This window comes from Pyrgilauda ruficollis, unplaced genomic scaffold (assembly GCF_017590135.1).
Source record: "Pyrgilauda ruficollis isolate IOZ18807 unplaced genomic scaffold, ASM1759013v1 scaffold3, whole genome shotgun sequence".
Lineage (NCBI taxonomy): Eukaryota > Metazoa > Chordata > Aves > Passeriformes > Passeridae > Pyrgilauda > Pyrgilauda ruficollis.
In genome coordinates, this window is record NW_024524377.1 from 17004931 (window position 1) to 17023747 (window position 18817).

Sequence of the window (18817 nt, forward strand, 5' to 3'; positions counted from 1 at the left end):
TATGAGGCTTGCCAAACCAGTTGGGTTGGCCGTCACTGCAGAAAGTCAGGAAGTTGATTTCTTCACCTTCTTGCACAAACTTGTCCGGTGGCATATTGCATTTGGTGGAAAAAGGGCTCAAGAGTGATTTGTTTTAGTATTTGCCTGATACAAAATGGCAATTTTTTTATGATAATGAAATAAGAGTTCCTTCTGTCTCTGCAACAGAAGGAGAGAAATGAGTAAAAATGAGTAAGCTGCAAGTGGACTGACTTAGTCCCTACATTTTGTGAAAATTTAAAAACCCACTTAATGCCTTTGTGACAGTGAATATATGAATTCCAGTGTGTGAGTCCTTTTTTCCAGACAAGAGTTGTTTAAACATACAGAGGGTGATGAGTAGATAAAAACCTAGTATTATAGTTTCTCTTTGAAATCTAGTGTCAAAATGGATATATTTATGAGATTTCTAAAACTGTTCACCAGGAAGCTGTACAAAATACACTAGCAAGATGTCATTAAAAGCAGCAGATGCTATTATGGTTTTGCTGCAAGCACAGCAAAAGTGAAAGCACAGTAATTCCTCTATTTTTGCCTCTTTCTAGCCTATATTTGTCTGTCTCTTGCCCCTTTCCTTCTACATCTATTTTCTGACATGCATCATTTATTTGATTGCTAATGGATCCTAGTAGCATTGAGTACGGGTGCTCTAGGATTAGGATTTGTGAATAGGAAGGACTATAATGATTTAATTTTTCCCTCTTCCATCTGTAGTTGCACAGATGACCCCCCCGATATGTACCAGGCAGAAGCAATTCTAGACCTGCATGACAGGTCTGTTAATTGATTCCTTCAATAACTGCTGAAATCTAAAGGGGGAGGAGGGCTGGGGAGGAATGGCAGTGAGGTTAACTAGCAAAAGATTTGACCTAGTTTTTTCAATCTGCATGGCTGTGCAGACAGACTCAATTATAAATCTGCTGCTTTAGAAGAGCTTTTTTTTTTTCCTTATGTGAACAGCTGCATTGATTTTGAATGTCTAAATTTGGTGTGTTAAAACAAAATTTGGTCATCATTGTATATAGTGTCATGAAATATGCGTGTGTGGTGAGGAAGTAAGGGAAGTCACCTACTTCTGGTGTATTGCTGTGGGGTTTGCTGCTTTCTGCCCTGCTGCTCGATCTTCTCCTGCTTGACATTCCACACTTGACTTTTTGTCCTGCCTGCAGTATTAATATATATGTGAAATACACTCACTCTTTACTTTGCATAGGAGCTATGTGGTACTGCTTTGCACACAAAGCTAAAAGAGGCTGAAAGACTTTTGTTTTAAATTTTTTGATAGCATCTCTAAACTAATAATTTGGCCTTCTTATATCTATTTATACCACTTGCCCTGGCCTTTGCTTGGTTTGCTTGTTTGTTTATTTTTCTTTCCTTATTTAGCAGTGAAGCACCAGGGATTAGTACTAAATTCTGCAGCAGCATGGGGATTCATGACAGGCTTTGACCAGAGCTTTGATCCTCCAGATGCTCTGAATAAACATGACGACATACATTTGAAGGGGGATATTCATTTGCTGAATAGATTTATGGATAATGTTTTTCTTCCTTTTGATTACAGATTCCTTCTAGAGTGCCTCGTTTACTGAATGCATGGCTCTGGGGTTGGCCAGCCCAACAAGGGATTTTTTACCTGTTCTGCATTTCTTAATAACTGGTTTCATTCTTGAGCTGTTTGCATCTGCTACAGGAAAACCATAACCAGCTGAAAACCAGGAAACTGACTTCTGTTCCTGAAGCTGCTGTGAGATACAGTTGAAATGGTATCAGGAGACTGCATAAACCCGTCCTTGCTGGTTACAGCCTGGCTTCCTAGCTTTCTGACTGGAGGCTCTCTTTCATTGTGCTGTAGGCAATGGCCTTGGAATATGGCTTTATGCTGCTTTTCAGTTTCTCACTGCTTGCTTGTGATCTCTGCTCTCTTATGGCACTGGCTGTGGCTCCAGTGATGGTTTGTGCTAGCTGGCGAGGCTCTTGAAAGGGCAAGAGTTTGCAGCTCTCAGCTGGCAAGGAGGGGGCCAGTGATGGGAAAGGAGCAAAGCAAAGGTGGTGCTTGGACCAGGGGAGGTTCTGTAGGCTTCATGGGACCTCCTTCCTTAGCCAGCCTGTATGTGTCAGTCAACAACATTGCCCTGCATTAGGCTTGGAACTGGATACATGCTGCTGTGCCCTTGGTGTAACACCATTCATCAGACTTCCTTCTTCCTCCCCACTTTAGTTTGCCAGTGCTTCTCTCTGAAGCTGAAAGGCTATCCCTGTAGGTAGAAGCTGATCTTGCAGGGGAATAATTTTGTCACTGTTTCCTATTCTAAAGGAAAATTTGGAATTATGCCATAGTCCAGGATATTCCGAAGACTTTTGCTTTTCTTTGTGTGCCTGGCTGTAGCTGGTGGAGACAGCAGTCATGCTTTTTGTGAGCCAGGCTGTGTCAGTAATATTTCTCTAGGGGATGATGGCTAACATGCATGTCAAGAAGGTGACTGCCAGCCCCAGGAGCTGAAAGGAGGTGCCTGCTCACAGGAGCCTGCTCTGAGTATCCTTCTTTGGCATCATACCTGCTGGCCTGATATTTCCAGTCCTGCTCTGAGCAATGGTCTTAGGCTGAGGTACTTGGTCGTGTATCTTGGATATAGACATCGTGTCTAATTTGTTCTCAAGGGAAGACAGAGTTTGATCTGTGATTCTCTGTAAAATCACTAATTACCATGTCCTCAGTGCTTGTAAAGCCTTGCTGCGGTTCAGGCACTGTGCAGATACTTAACTGATGTGCATGCTGAGTGTTTTGGAAGTGTGAGGGTCTTGGCAGCACGCTGACCAACTGCATGTGGTGGGCTGTAACATCTGCATTTGCCTGGGCAAATAGACTGTTATGGGCACGGCTTCAAAAGGGTTCCTGCAGTAACTCCTGCCTTGATATTTCTCCTCCCTATTCCATCTTCTCCTTTCTTTGTCCTCTTGCCAAGTGTAGAGCACTCCACAGTTCAAATGCAGCAGTATTCCACATGGCTAATCTCTAACCCAGCTGGGTGAGAGACTGGCTGTCGCTTCCATTTGAATTGTCAGATGAACAAATTAGATAACATTCTGGACAGACTTTGTGCTTTTTTGGCTGAGGTGCCTCATAATTGTCCATGTGCACCAGAATGCTCAGTTTACTGCAGTACCCAGAGTAGTGGGAAGAGCTCTGAAGACCTGTGGAAGAGCTGATCCCCAACAAGGCAGTGTATTTGTGTCTTGTGTTCTGCTGGGAGGGTTTTGGTGGTTGGGCAAGCTTTGTCTGTGCTTTCAGAAGTATGTACACACTGCTGCCTTGCTCAAACTGCACCCAGACATTGCCATCAGAGCTTGTTGTAAGGGAATTTTTTTTCTTTTTTAGTTATAGTCTTAAATAAGAATTATTCAGTGACTAAAAATTATGTTTCTTGTCATTAAAAAATGTAACTGACAATCTACAATTGCCTAAAAATCTGCTATAATTATATAACTCATATGGGTTCCTGGTTTTGGTTTGCATCCTAAGCAGCATGTATTGTGGCATGTTTAAAAACAAATAAATAAGCAAGACAGTTCTAATGACCCAAAGGAGGTGAAAAGGGTTATGGCACCCTAAACAGGAATACAAAGAGTAACAAATACTTGCCACTTGAAGATTTTGAGTAACTATTTATTTTTCACGTAGTTTGTGACCAGCCAGGGCAGATAGGTGCTCTGTCTAGTTTTCATCATGAGGCATCCTTCTTCTCCTTTTCTTCAAATTCTTAATAGTAAAAAGCCACCTTTTCTGTTACTATCTTAGCATCACTTATTTGAGGTGCCTAATAGCAACCACTGGGGAACAACGTTACAGTGTCAGGTCAGGCTTCCTCAAGTACCCACCTGCTGATAGAGGTGGGCATTTATGTTGCAATACTATTGGGGAACTGTGTTTTAGTCAGGTGTCCTTTGAAATCGTAGTGTGCAAAGTTGCTGAGAAAAATCTTGTAATGAGCTAAAAGAAAATATGATTGCAACAGTTTCTTGTGTGTTGGATGTAGAAAGTAAATTTGCTTATAGATTCAAAGTGTAAATCATTCAGCAATACCCAAGATACGAGATTACTTCTTTTCTTTCATTTGACACATGCTGCAGCATGTTCAAATTCTGTCAGAACCGGTGGGCCAGCACTGTTGTTGCACAGTGAGCTCCTCTAGATGGCTGGTAGCTGTGCATGCAGCTCACCAGTGCGTCCTGCGGCGTGGCTCCCTTCCCTGGCTGAGGTTTCTGGCTGCAGCAGCCCTGGGAGTTGTTTCCAAAGTGTCGTTTGGATGATCCGCTAACAAATCCCATTATTTGTTAATAGGATTTGTTCTTGCACTGTTTGGTCCGATCACTAATTGTTTATCACGCATTAGGACTACAGTGAGATGCCTGTCAGCTGTGTTTTGAGCTTTTTGTGTGCAAGACGCATTGTTTGCCTGTGATGGCAGGTTTTGCTTTGGGACAGCCTTAGTGTGGAAGGCAGAAAACATAAGGCTCTGCATTTCAAACACTGCAGTGTAGTAATTCCTGTGCTATGGTGGGCACTAGTTTCCCCAGCTCCCCAGGACAGCGTCAGAGGGTCAGTAAACTCATTTGGAGGGCTGGGTGTCCTGCACTTTTGCATACAGAGCTGCAGCTGCCTTCCAGATTGCTTCCCTGCCTTTCTGAAACAGTGTCCTGTTGAGCTGGCAATTAAACAAGAAAGCTTTAAGAATATTCAGTAATAGAATAGAAAGGTGAAAATGTACAGGAAGACTTGGAAGCTAGTGAGGCCTTGCTTTTTGTCTTTGTTGAGTGTTTTGATCAGTCCATATGGTATTTAATGATCATACAATGCAGGTAGAAACTACTTCTTAAAAGGGGTCCATCTGAGCTGGTTTTTGAGATTTTAGGTGTGAGAACTTGTGTAGATATTTTAATAAATGTTTTGCTGAAGAACTTATTTTGGGAAAAAAATATAAATCTTTGAATTATAGGTATCCTATTATGTTTTTAAATGCTTTTTCTCAGAAGAGAATACATTGTAAGAAATACAAAATCAAATTTCCAAAGCAGAATCTGAATATGGTCCTGTCATGGCTTAAATTGAGCATCTGGAGAGTTCACCTTCAAGTTTGCCAGTGACTCAGTTTAGTGATGCTGTGTTGATAGAGTGATTCGAATCAGATCACTGATCCTGCTGAAAAGTCCATGCTCTTCTGGGTGTTGTGCAGTGATAGTCTTCAGTTTCTTGAAGGGCAAATCATCTTCTGTGGCTGCAGTAAAAAGTGGCAGAAAGGGACAAGTGAGGGAGAGGGAGCCCCAGCACCTCAGATGGCTGCCCTTGCTTAGGGTGTGGTACCTGGGCAGGTAGGAATGGGTCAGACCAGCCTGCCCCATTCTGTCTGCGAATTTTGAACAGTCCTTATTTTCTTAAGTAATACCAATTTAAGGATAAAACGGGGAAAATAATTCATTGCGTTGTTTGGCTGTATGCTTCTTTAGGAATAGGTTTCCTGAATGTATACATATATCTTTTATCTTTTTGTGTAGCTAATCAGAAATAAACTGAGGAGCTAGATTTTTTTTGTACCAGATAGGAACTGGGTTTTGTTCTGAGTTTGTGTAAAGTGTCTGCAAAGAAATAAGGCTCTAATTCATGTATTTTAGTACAAGACACTGTGCTGAAGTTTGACTGTATATACACAATATATTAAATATGTATGCACACACAAATATATAAAAATATATGCTATTACATATGTTTTATATATGTATGCTTGTTTCAGTGTACATAATGTATTTGTGTTCATATATATATACAGAAAATACAGTGAATTCATACTATTGTGATCATTTTTTTGTGGATAATAGCTGCTAGCCAGAATGAAAATTGGTTCCTCTAGAAGCTCCTGCAAAAGATTTGATGATTTTGTGACCTAGCTCTTGGAATCAAAGCTTAACCTCCAAGTCAAACCAACCATCCCTATTTCCAATACTTACAGAACTACAACCATCCTGCAGGGAGCTATCCATGACCTATTCCCTCTACAAAGGGAACAGAATAAAGATTTAGTGTGAGCACTCTACTCAGAGCAGGAAAATTCCTGAAACATGCCCTACCTTCTGAGGCAGGGAAATAAGATTTGCACCAGAGGTAGCAGTTTGCCCCTAAGATTGAGGCACATATTGAAATTTTCTGTCTTATGCCATGACAGCCCACCAGCAGTACAGAAGCTAAACTCACACAAGGACAAAGAGAAAGCTTGAAAATATTTAAATCCTGTATTGCTTGTGCTTGTCTTAAGTTTGTGCCACTGCCAGGTAGTGTAATGACAATATTCAGGAGCAGAGCATGCCTTCAAGTTATTCAGGCAGGCTGGGTCATTTGCTCAAACACAAATGCACACTTGGAGAAGACAGACAGAGGTTTGGGCTTTACTTTTCTTGGAGCTCCTGCCCTTGCTCAGGGCCTGGCTGCACAACCCATGGAGCAGGGCAGAAGGTAGGATACTTGTGCCCCTCAAGCCCTGAAATATTTTAGGGACTTAAATTTTTTTTTTATGTTCCATTGAATATAAAGCATTATTTATCTTCTCTGCTTTCAGAAAATGTTTTCTAACCTGATGTAACTTAATAAGTTTCTGTTCTTGGTGAACAGTATAATTTCCCAACATTTCAGATATGTTAATATTTTCCATGTTAATATTTTCCAGGAAGTTGTTGCTGAACTCTTCAAGTGCTGTTCTGTGACTTGGTAAGGTCTTTAGTAATAATATCAGACTGTTTGTTGTTAGTGATTGCTAGGGGTTTTTAACAACATCCTTCATTATTTGGCCTTCTGGTAGTAAATAGATCAGAAAGCAAATACATTAGAATTTAAGGGCACATTGATGAGACAAGTTACCGTGTGCTGATCAGGCTAAGACCTACCATGGGGGAACCTGGAGGACTAGCATTGACTTTCTAGTGGGCAGATCTATGTTATTTATCAAAATGATTGCTCAGGCTTTTGCTTTAAACAGTTGCTATAAGCCACTTAGCAACTTCTGGGTCTTGCCCAAGTGGCAGGTAATTGCTGTTTGTTTTGCACCTTGGAATCTGCCTTGGTAGATGAAGGAGAACTGCAGTACAAGAGCGTTCACCTATCAAGAGGCCAGTGGATGGCATGCCTTGGTTGTTCCTTTTCTGTAGACATGGGGATCAGTCACAATTTAAAAAAAATTTTTTTGCTCATGTTAAAGATGTGACCAAAGTAAAATATTAAGTAATGCTGCGGGGCCTGGAGGATTAGAACAGTGTCATTGTGTTAGGGTAACCTACTGCAATTTAAAAATTAATTTGTCAGTCTTTAATTTCTTTCTGTGCTGTCTTCCTGCCCTTTTCCCTGTCCAGCATCAAATCCCATTTGGACCATGTGTCTTTTCATATGTAGATGTTTTATGGTTGGTTCTTTGCTTTGGTTGTCCCACGCCTGCCGAAATGAAGCAATTTATCAGCTCTGTATTTTAGAAGTGGAAAAGGAGAGTACAAAATCTCTAGTTGCAAGAGTGACAAAGGATGCTTTGGGATTGACTGTTCATTTTTACCCAGTGCAAGAAATAAAAAAGCAAAACCAAAACTGACTGGCCAGCAGTGAGTTCAAAATGAAGTGGAATGGTTATCCTCACAGAGTCTGAATATTCACTGGAGAGCTCTGCCATAGACTGTGGAAAGTTTTCAGAAGCTCAATGAGCTACTAGTGCAGCTTGGGGAGGAAGGGTCAGCTCTTTGGGGACTGCTATGTGCAAAGATGCCTTTTTTGGTCTAAAAAGTCCCTAAGCCACAACTTTCTAGAAGTTGGGAGAATATTTTTGTCTTCATTGACCTTTAGCAGTAGGCTACAATTTTGGAGCCTGAATTTTACTATTGACCCTCACTTGTGTGTCCTGATTCTAGTGCAAAAAGGGTGAGAGTGTTACCTTCAGAATTGTATTATCCATACCTTCTACAGCCTTGGTGATGCTGGTGGAGGGCAGTTGAGAGAAGGCACCATGTGTTAGATGTGGGGGGACTGGAGTCTGTCACCCCTTCTCTTCCTTCTCCCTTTCCCTGATCTGTGCTTGGAAAGTTACAGAGTGACTAAACTTTATTTTTAGAGATTACAAAGAAAGAAAGCATTAGACAGCTGGCTGCAAAAATATTTATTTGTGACCTTTGTCTACATTTGTGCAGTGCTTGTTGCTATTCTGGAGCATGTAGTTCCCCTGATTTCAGTCTTAGAGTTTAAGGAGAAACTGAAATGCTTAAAGCTTTATACATATGTATATTTTTTAAAAATTGCTTCCATATTTGGAGAAAAGGACTACTTCTGTTTGTAAAGTGCTGGCCTTATTTGCTTCCCATTTTTGTAGTAACATATGGACTGGAAAAGCAACTGGAGCACTGCTGGTAGAGGTTGGGCTGTAGTAGTCCCTTATTGGTGGCAGAACACCTCCTGCATGAGTCAGTCCTATTATGAACTAACCTGGAGAAAGGATTAAATTGATTTTCCAACTCTGTGGGGCACAAAGAATTAGCAGCATGTGTGAACAGGGTCTGGAATTGGGTCAGTGACCAGTGGGGTCTGGCCTCCAGCTTGTGATGGGAGCTAGCGGGTGTGCAAAGGTAGCTCAAGCCAAATGTTACTGGTCATGGTTTTTATTATTGCATCAAAATCTTCAGAAAATGGGAGTATTTTTAACTTTGCACCATGAGGAACTGTGTCTTCTAGAGATGTATTTTCAGTCAAAAAGACAGCACAATATAAATGTGAGAAATCCACTGCAAAGATGAAACAGTTTTACAGTGATTGAAAGAAAGGTATGGGTCAGTCATATCAGTTGTGTTTCTTAAGAATAACTCTGTTAGGACAAAGCTTTTCCTAATACTGCTGTCAAGTGATAAGGATAATTTGTTTTATTTGCTTAAAATTTTGTGGTTTTGCTCTGTGCTAACCAGTAAGTCTGAAAGCTGAAATACAAATACTAAACCTGGTTTGTTACACAGCTACCTTTTACCTTAGCTTTTGTTTTTTGGAAACACGTGTGGATTGCACCATATAGTTTTTAGTTTGTATAATTTAATGTGAGGTATGGGATAATGATGCCAGAGAGGAGAGGAGTGGAGAGGAGGAAAAGCACTGAACATCTCAGATGAAAGGCAGGTGCATGTGCTTTTCTGAAGTCATTGCAGTAGGGTTTGGAATAGCTCCCCCTGGAAAGGTTGGCTCTGTGCTGTCCTTTACACTGCCCTCTGAGATGCTGCTTGGGATGCTCTGTGGGAGAAGGCTCTTGCTGACGTGCAGAGTTGTGTGCTTGGCTTTTTGCTTGGCCAAACAGGTTCTTTACTTTGAAAAGGTTTCATTGTGGAAGTTCTGACCCATTTCTCAGCACATCCAAAAAAGTTCAGTGAAGTTAACTTTCCTGCGTACATACATTTTGGATGAGATTGCCTCCATTAAGAGCCCTGCCTGTGCTTCAGACATTGTGTCATATTGGATCTTCTGCAGCATAAGTTGTTGTGGAAATAAAGCCAAAATCGCTGCTGGGATAGGTATGCTGAAGTGACAGCCCTGTTTATCTACTGGTTTTGTTCTGGAACTATTAAGATTTTTCTAGGTTTTGTGGGGGGTTTTGTTTGTTTTATTTTAATTATTGCTAATACAAGTAACTTCTGAGTTAAGTAGGTCAACTATACCAAAATGACAAATTCAGTAATTGTTTTTGAATGTTGTGGCAGGAAATTGGTTGAGCATCAGCTCAGACACAAGCCTCTTCTGCTTTTACTCATCCTCTGAGCAAATATAGGTTGTTTCTGTTTAAAACCAGCAAGCAATGTTCAACAAGTTAGACAATTGTAATCATAAATCCCTGCAATAATCTGCGTTTAGTGAGCATAAAGTAGATGAGCTGGGAAAATTTGCTCTGCATCAGTCTTTCAAAAAAGGAGCCAGATTCCTCTAAACAGATCTTTAGCACAGAGAGGAGTTTTTCCCTGGTTTAACTGCCTTCCCTGATATTTTTAAGTGTACTGGTAGGAAACTGAGATTTTGTGGACATATTTGATTGGCAAGGAATAGTTTGCTTGTTTGTTTTTTGGGCTTTTTGGGAGCTCATAGCTGGCTGGTGTTAGCAACATGAGCAGCCTTTTATGCAAGCATCACTTGAACTATGCCAGTGTCTGAGAGTTTTTACCTCTTTCACAGACATACTGAATGTATGTAATCAGAGCCTATCACTTAACTAGAGTTTGGTATCCCAGAATGGTTGCAGTGGGAAGGGACCTGTGGAGATCTTCTAGTTACGCTTGGGATGACTCAGAGATGTGCTGCAGACCTTAACATTCACCACAGTTTTTTCACTACTGTACATAGATGCATGCTCAGCACAAGAGGAGACTCAACTCTAATTGTGCATTGACAAATAATTAACTCAAATGTTTTTGTGGACATGAAAGGCTAAAACAACCCTGCATATTCTCAGGGTACATGGGGACTTCATAGCTAAGGTCCTGCCTGTTTGCTCCATTTTATTTTTTATCTGTTAGCAGAGGTCATGCAGGAGCAGTCTCCAGGGTAATTTTGTGCAGATCCTTTGTGCCATGCTGAGGTATCCTCTCAGAAAATAAATTAGTTAGGGGATGGATGGTATGAAATAACAGGCCTTTAGTCCTGTCTTTTGGTCTATAACGTGACCTACTTTTGATAAAAATGAATGACAAAAGTGACTGATTTAAGCTGTGATTAACCAAGATATTTTAGGAAAGTGTGAAATATGCACTGGCTTAGCTTTTCTCACTTGCACTAATGAAAATTTCTGAGTGGGCTTCTGTATTGAAGTTGGCCACAAAATAAAGTTACTTAAGTGAGGAAAGGAACTTTGTGTGCTTAAAATACTGCAAGGGACAAAAAAAAGCTTTACTAATGTGTGGGATGATGTGTACCTAAATAATAATAATAATAATAGTAGTAGTATTGTTATTATTTAAAAATATAAACTTACTTTGCCAATTATTGCTGGGTTTGGGACCTGGTAAGACTCTTGCATATCCTTCCCTCTGAGGATGTCTTATTTTAGACATGCCAGTTTTAAGTGCAGAGTATAAGGGTTTTTTCGTCTGTAACACCCTAGGAGCAAATGGTAAGATCACTGATACATTGCACGTGTTTTTGAATATCTGTCTTCTCACTCTCAGTCAATCACCAACATAATTTCAGGCTATAGAATTGCCTTTCATGTGGAATTGTGTCAATGTATCAAGAATTTTTCTCCAGGAAAACAGGGTAGTCTGGCATCACCCATCTTTCTTTATCACTACCACTTTACCGCTTTGACTACCACAGGTATTGCTGTAACCACTATCACATTGATTAGGACTTAATTCCCTTTAATCAGCGGTGCTGTCTTAAACATGGCAGCAACAGCAGTTGTAGCTCATAACAGGGCTTAAAATGGGCCTTGTGTGTGGGTAAGAATTCCAGGATTTTTTTTATAGCTTGTGGTCATTCAGCTGGATAAATGTGGAACTGCTTACACAAAGTGTTGTTTTGGTCCTTGTTAGCAAATGAAGTTCTGGGAAACAGAGGCTGTTTAAGTGAAATCACGAGTTCTATAGTTCAAAGATGGCAGAAGTTCATAGTGTGCAGATAGGAATGTGATTCCTATACAGCATTTATGGCTTTCATGGGAATTCCAGATTTAGATTCATAGTTACAAATAATTTAATTTTTTGTGAGTAGAGTGATGGTCTTGACTATATGTAATGCAAACTCTACAATTCAACTCTGAAATGTCTCAGAGAACTTATGGATAGGTGTTAGGATTTTGGACAGCCTCATACTTCAGCAGAGTATTGCTTGTGTCTCTGTACCATGTAAATCTTATGGTTTTAGAAAATTTTATTGACCAGGCAGCTTAAGCTTAAGCTTGCTGCCTTTCAGGTTTCTGAAATTCCAGTGTGCCAAAGGAGTCCTGAGGCTTTGGAAACTGATTTTTAAAAAGGCTGTGCTTGGAGGATAATATTATATGCTCCTCAAGCTGCCCAGCTCTGCTCTTTAGTTGGTGCTTCTCTAGGAGGCATTCCTCTCATGCTTTTGTTCTAATCTATTTCTTCACAACATGAAAGAAAATCATCTGTTTCATGTGTTCCAGGAGTTCCTTTCATCCATCAAAGTGATGTTCCTTACTTTGTGATGTAATTGCCTATATGAGCTTGCTTTTGAGCTGTAAAACTTAAGTATTGTTTTTGTTGGCAGGGTTATAATGTTTGCCCATTTACCAAGTGCCATTGATTGATAACAGTAATGAAGTAACTGAAGGATTTCACCTGTTTTCTTCTCTCATTTTTCTGTTTCTCACAGGTTCATTGCTAAACCATGTGCCTTAGGCCTTAAAGTCCAAGCCAATGGACCCCAGAAAGCTCAACCTAATGCTATCTTGGAGAAGGTTTTCACAGCTATTACAAAGGTAGTGTGTCTGACTAAAATACTTACCTTATGAAGTGGGATGTGGCACTATAAACTATGTCTGAGCAAAGCAAGGCTAACGGATAAACTCAGTGTTGCAGTGCTGCATTTTGCACCTCAATTCAGAAATTCAAATATTGGTGATGTCATTAATATGCCAGCTTGAGTGGTTATATATCCATTTGTGATGTCTCCTGTAAGTTTTCAATTTTAAAAAAATTGTCACAGAAACACCTTGTAGATGCCATATGGCCACCTACATATTTTTGCTTCTTATCTGTTTTTGCTTCTTATCTATTTTGTATCAATTTTTGCTAAATTGTGGTGGTTTTTAGTAAAAAAAAGGGCTCATTGTAAGCCAGTAATATTGATACTGAGTTTTCCATGAAACTTCAAAGCTACTCCTTCTAGGGAAAGGCCTGTCTTGCTGGTGTCCCAGCTAAAGGGGAACAACATAGAAAAGTGGGAGAAACTGACTGAAAAATGTTTTATTTGCAGCTTGCATATCTTTCTTGTACAAGATCCTCCCCCACAACCTGCATATCTGTCTCTACATCTCTCACCATATGACATCTCAGCTTAACCTGTTTGTTGTTCTGTCCATGCTTTTCAAGCATCCCAAATTTTTCTGCAGGAGCTTTCCATTCCCAGCTTGGCTCCAGACTGCAGCTGGGCAGCAGTGTAAACTTCAGAGAGCAGTAAAGTCATAAAGGGAAAAATTGGGTTCAGTGTCACAGACAGTGAAATAGGCTGTCTTGCTTGTGTGTCCTACACTATCCAGAGATCACCATGGCATTTGCTGTGACTTTTGTCCTGTGTTTAGGGAGGGAATTGCATGTGCCTTGTTTCTGAAAGTGGCAGGATATTCTCTCACACAGACTCAGCTGAAGGAAGAATGCTTAGGTTTTGTTAGTTGTGGGGTTGTTTATTTGTTTGTTTTTAATATTTCATCATAAAGTCTGGTAGTCTGACACAGGGCCTGAAATACTTTTGTTTGGAGCTCTTTATACTCACAGGTATCTGCTTTCCTACAAGAATCTGGTAGCTGCTCTCAGAGAAACTGTCCAATTTAGCTACCTGCCTTTTTTGAATCCTATATAGCAAGTCTGTGAATTGAGCAGTTTGCTCTAGTCAAACTCCCAAGAGCTGCATCAAACATTTCATTTTTCTAAAGTTACAGAAATTGCTTTTCTTAACCTCCCATTGAAAAACTAGTAGATACTTTGGTTGACTAAAAAACTTTATTGAGGTGGATGGCAAATACTTCAACTTTCTCTTGTCTTATCCTTTCATTTCCCTCTCTTTCCTGTGTTTTCTTGGAGGCTGATAGACAAAACTTCAGCCTAACAGAAATTTTGCTGGTTTGTGTCTTGCAACAATTAAAAATTTAAAGCTCTTTGTTGTAAGAGCTTTTGTACTTCATTCAATGGAAGTAACTTGTTTGCAGAAATAAAGCTGAAGTTCCAGAAAACAGATTGTGCATTTTTCTGTTTATTTAAAAAACTGTATGATCAGGAGAAATATATAAGTAGTACATATGTGTCACTGTACATGTCGAATTGTTGTATGATTGGAGATTTGTCCTGTACTGCTCTTCAAATTAAGGACTCATTTTCTTTTGCCTTACCTCTACTCTGGTTTGCAGCCATGCTAATGGTATGAGACTTCTACATTTTCTGCTTTGGAGAATATTTGTGTGTATTTAGTTTTACAGAAAACAATTCTGTCTCCCTGTTGTCAAGGTGATGTTCCTTTTGAAGTTGTCACTGTGTTCAACGACCTCATTTTTGAACATTATCATGCAGAAACATGGGACTTACCTTCTTTGTGTGTCAGTCAAACCATCTTCCTTAGTGCAACAGTCGACAGGACAAAGATCCTGATGTAGGTATTAGTGTGTGGAAGGCAGTGGGGTGTTTGTAAGAGCCACTGCTCCAGAAATGCATGGCATTTTATAGCTGCTAAACTTCACTTCCAAGTTGCAAGCAAGTTTCAATCCCATTGTCCCTTTAAAGTTTTTTATCAGTAATGGACCTGCGTGTCATATTACAGCAGCTGTCCTTCTAGATTAGTAATTGTCATTGTAAATGTTTTCTGATGGGAATCTGCCAGTAGAGATTTCGGTGAACATTTTTCTGTGTATCCATGTGTCTGACAGACAGCCTTGGTAAGAAGGCAAGAGTCAGTTATGGTGGTTCTGAATTTAAAGTGTTAATGCAGTTGAACTAGAAAATAATTTTTGTGCTTCTCTGTTTTGTAGCATCCAGATGAGAAGAGGCTGGAAGGCCTCTCCAAGCAGCTGGACTGGGATGTACGCAGCATTCAACGTTGGTTTCGACAAAGGCGCAACCAGGAAAAACCCAGCACCCTTAGGAAGTTCTGTGAGAGCATGTAAGGATGCATGTTCTCTTCTTGAGTCTTGTTGAGCCTGTGTTCTCATCAGTTTGCCCCTTTGTTTTTCTCAGGTACTTTTGGAGACAGTTAGAAAATTATACAAATTGATAGAATATAACTAATGCGTTAATTAGTTATATCCTTCGTTCTCCTGAAGGAGTCAGATTGTGCTTTTCGGGTATTTTCAGTGGTCAAAGGCTTCCAGAAATCATGTTGTTGTGATTCTGTACTATCAAGGCACCAGCCTGATCCTTTAAGACAAATCACCTGGTGTTAGTGTGCTGTCCTTACAGCACTGCCTTTAGCCATACAAGCTGATGGACATATGAGGTGGAGGAGTAAAGATAAAAGGCAGTTGGGTTGTTAAATAAAAAGAAGACAAAAGAGAAATTGTTTAAAGATGATCGTCCTTTATTAAACAGAAGAACCTAAGTGTCAGAATGCTTAAGTAATTTATTTGGTACTTACAGCTAAAATCCTCCTTGCTTAGTGTTTAATAAATGAAGGCATGATGAGGTTATGTATAGACTTGGTCATTTTGTTGCCAGCAGCTGCTGGCCTTAAGAGTTACCAATTTTTGAGATCAGTGAAGAACAACCTTTTTTTTCTGCAAGGGTTGTGGTTGTTAACTTGTTGACTGTGGAGTCTTGGGAAAAATTATTGCTTTATTAGCCTTAGAGGTAGCATATTTGGGTGGCATATTTTGCTTCCTCTGTAACTCAGCTCAGAGACCTCGCTCTCTTGCACTGGTGCCAGGGCATTTGGGTGAACCTGCAGGTAGAAAAAATTTAGGCATACCATGAAACACTGGCATGGATAGGATGGTATTGGGTGCTGAATTTGCTCCTTTGTGACATACATTATCAAAATAGAATGCAAATGACAGCTATGAATGCAGACTGGAAGGTAAGGTCAAGCTGTAGTAAAGTGCTGACAGAATATAGTGACAGCTTTGTTTAGGGGGAGCCACTGGCATTTCTGCAATATGTGTATTTATTAGTAATGATAAAACTTGTCCAAAAAGGAGCAAGATGGCCTAAAGAGTAGGTCGATACTTCAGGTTCTATCTGTTCATGATTTGCAGGAGGTGCAGTGGGAGCTGCCTCTCCATTTCTGCATATACGTAGTGCTGTGGGAATGTGGTGTTATCCAACCAATTGTGTGTGCCTTGTCCTGGGAGCATTTCCAGTGATGGACTGTGTGCCACCAGCTGACCTGACACATCTTGGACAAAGTTGTAGTCAGACTACTAGTGGGAACCCAGGGTTACCCTTTATCCCCTCAGTATGGGTTCAGTTAAAGTGTTGTTTAGTTAAATCTGTCCATCAGAGCGCTAAGCGAGGTACTTCAGAAAGTTTTCACAAAGGAAGTCCTTTGGTATGAGGCCTATAGCCTTTTCATAGCTATTGAGTTAATGGGGTGGCTTTTCAGAGATATGATGACTGTGTGTGACAGGTGCTTTGAAGCTCTGAGCTACCTGAAGTATGTGTTCCCGCTGCAGTCATGGGAAGAAGAGCACTCAAGTCTTCAGTAATTCAGGTGCCAATGGAGAGTTTCGACAGAACCAAGTGTGCCCTTACCTCATAAGCAAGAACAGAGCAAGCAGAGTGACATGTGATCTCTGTCTACACCTTCATACTGCTGAGATGCTGTTGTCCCTCCAGAGAAGGCTTCAGTTCTGCTGGGAACAGCACTACCTGAGTGTGGCTTGGGAAGAAAAATTAAAGAACCCATAGCAAATGTGGATCTGCTTAAAAATAACTCCAACTCTTTTTACATGGAGACGATTCAATTTACTGCTAGACAAAGTGTTCCTTGGGCCCAGAGTGGCTTTTCCATGATGAAAGGGAAGAGGAGCTATGCCAGAAAGGCTGTAGGCCATTTTTGACTGCCTTATCTTTCTTGTCAAATGAATAGCGTGGGCACTATGTAAGGTAGAGTAACTTCAGTGTGACAAAAGCTGAGAGTGAAATTTAATGATAAACACACTTGCCTGAATTGAATGATGCCAGAGATCCAGCCCCAAATGCACTGTGCCAGTAACTTCATTACTAGATTCTTATTGTCACAGATTTCTCACTTTCTCAAACCCTTCCCTTCTTTTCAAGCAATTACAATTCTGGTCATGAACAGAGTGCAGAGAAACCCCAAAACCTACACTGCTCACTGCTTCTTGAGGGGAAAGGGGTGTTTGGTGTTATTTTTGGTTTTTGTTTGTGTGTTTGTTTTTGTGAGGGTTTTATGGTTTTGTTTTGTGTGGTTTTTGTTTGTTTTGTTGTGTTTTGTTGTATGTTTGTTTGGTTTTGGGGTTTGTGTTTGTTTTTGTTTTGGGGGGTATTTTTTGTTGATTTTGTTGTTTTTTTTCCAAATGGAGTAATTCTTTTGCTGCCAGTCTTTGTCAGATGTTCAGGCCATGGGCAGATGATGGTTATTTGAAGAAAAAGGCAGTATTGAAATCTCCTGTTTATAGATACTGTTTGTCTCACAGCATTATAGTGAAGATAAATTACTTTTTCAGGAACCTTAACCAGTATTCATGCCATAGAGTTTTGTCTGTCAATCTGAAAGAGAAGGTGTAATTTGATTATTGGAGCCATAGAGACCCTAATGGTGAGATATCAGTGGTATTACGTAACTGCTTAAGCTTTCAGATGTTATGGTGATAAGTATTTATATTAAATAGATAATTTCACTAGGTGGTGATTAATGTATATAATCACCAGGTGGTGGTTAATGATCCAGTCAGAAAGTAATAAGTGCAGCACTGAGTATAATTTTACTAGCAAGTCAGTCCTTGTATCCCAAGGATTTGGTGGTTCTAGCATGAAGTCTGGAGTTAGTCACCGTTTGTAGTCACTAGGAAAGGTACCCACCTAGTATAACCTCAGATTGCAGAGCTCAGGCACTTAGCCTACTGTATTAGCTGCAGGGGATAGTCTGTCCGTAGCTTTTCTTTCTATTTTATGAATTTAGACTATTTGCACTCTTTTCTTCAACTTGAAAGATTCAAGATGCATAAAGGAGGAAAAAAAGTGGTCAACTGAGTGTGCAAAATGGACTTCTCTATTTCCATGTATTTCTGTTGGGTTTTTATTATTCTTTTCCCTCTGTTCCTATGGCACAGCCTAACATCAAGAATATTACTTTGCTTATTGCCACACAGAAGACAGGATCCAATAATGTCACGTTTGATGTGTCAGAAAACCAATGCAGTAGTGATTCCCAAGCCACTTCCAGTGTCTTCCCAGTTTCAGTGTGTTGTTTCTGCTCATACTACCAGTGTGTAGCCATGTCTGGTTTTCTCAAAGAAAGAGACAGCATTCTGTCCTCTCCCCTTGTTGTCCGGCACAAAGGGAGAGAACCTGTGATGCTGTAAGTTACTAGCCTGGGATTTTGGAATGTCATCAGGCCGATGACTTGTCTGTCCTACAGCTATGTACATTTAAGCAAGCTGTTTATTAGAGACATTTATATGGTTTCTAAGGAGTGTCTGGAAGAAACATATGGCCAAGAGAGATGTTTTGAATTTATGCAACATTCTGCGTGTGAAAACATGGAAATGTGCAGACTGAAGAGCCAAAGATCTATTTTTACCCCTCTTTTATTCTCTAGAAGAAGCTTGGATACTAAATTGTCTGTAAATAGGGTGTCTTTTAGTTTTGATGTAGGGGAGAGAGGACCCTCTGTCTTGTATCCTAGCTAGACATTCTTTTTCTTAAGGAATTGAAATTTTGTTTATGCATGTTGCTTTGGAGGAAGATTTTATCTATCTATGACTGTATATATCTGTGTGTGTGTGTGTGTGCGCACATGTATGTGTCTAGATATAGAGAAATACTGATGGGTTTTTTTTTTTTTTTGCTTGTTACACACATTTGTGGGAAAATTTTGTGGGCTGTT

General features: G+C 40.1%; 1 protein-coding gene across 1 annotated transcript in view; it reads left to right on the top strand.

Annotated features, from left to right (window-relative positions):
- The window catches only part of CERS6 (ceramide synthase 6), a 91482-nt gene that overhangs the window by 19035 nt on the left and 53630 nt on the right, over window positions 1–18817 (top strand). The window contains exons 2-3 of the mRNA XM_041473212.1: window positions 12419–12524; window positions 14784–14914. Coding sequence (XP_041329146.1) covers window positions 12419–12524; window positions 14784–14914 — 237 coding nt within the window. The remainder of the gene's footprint in view (window positions 1–12418; window positions 12525–14783; window positions 14915–18817) is intronic.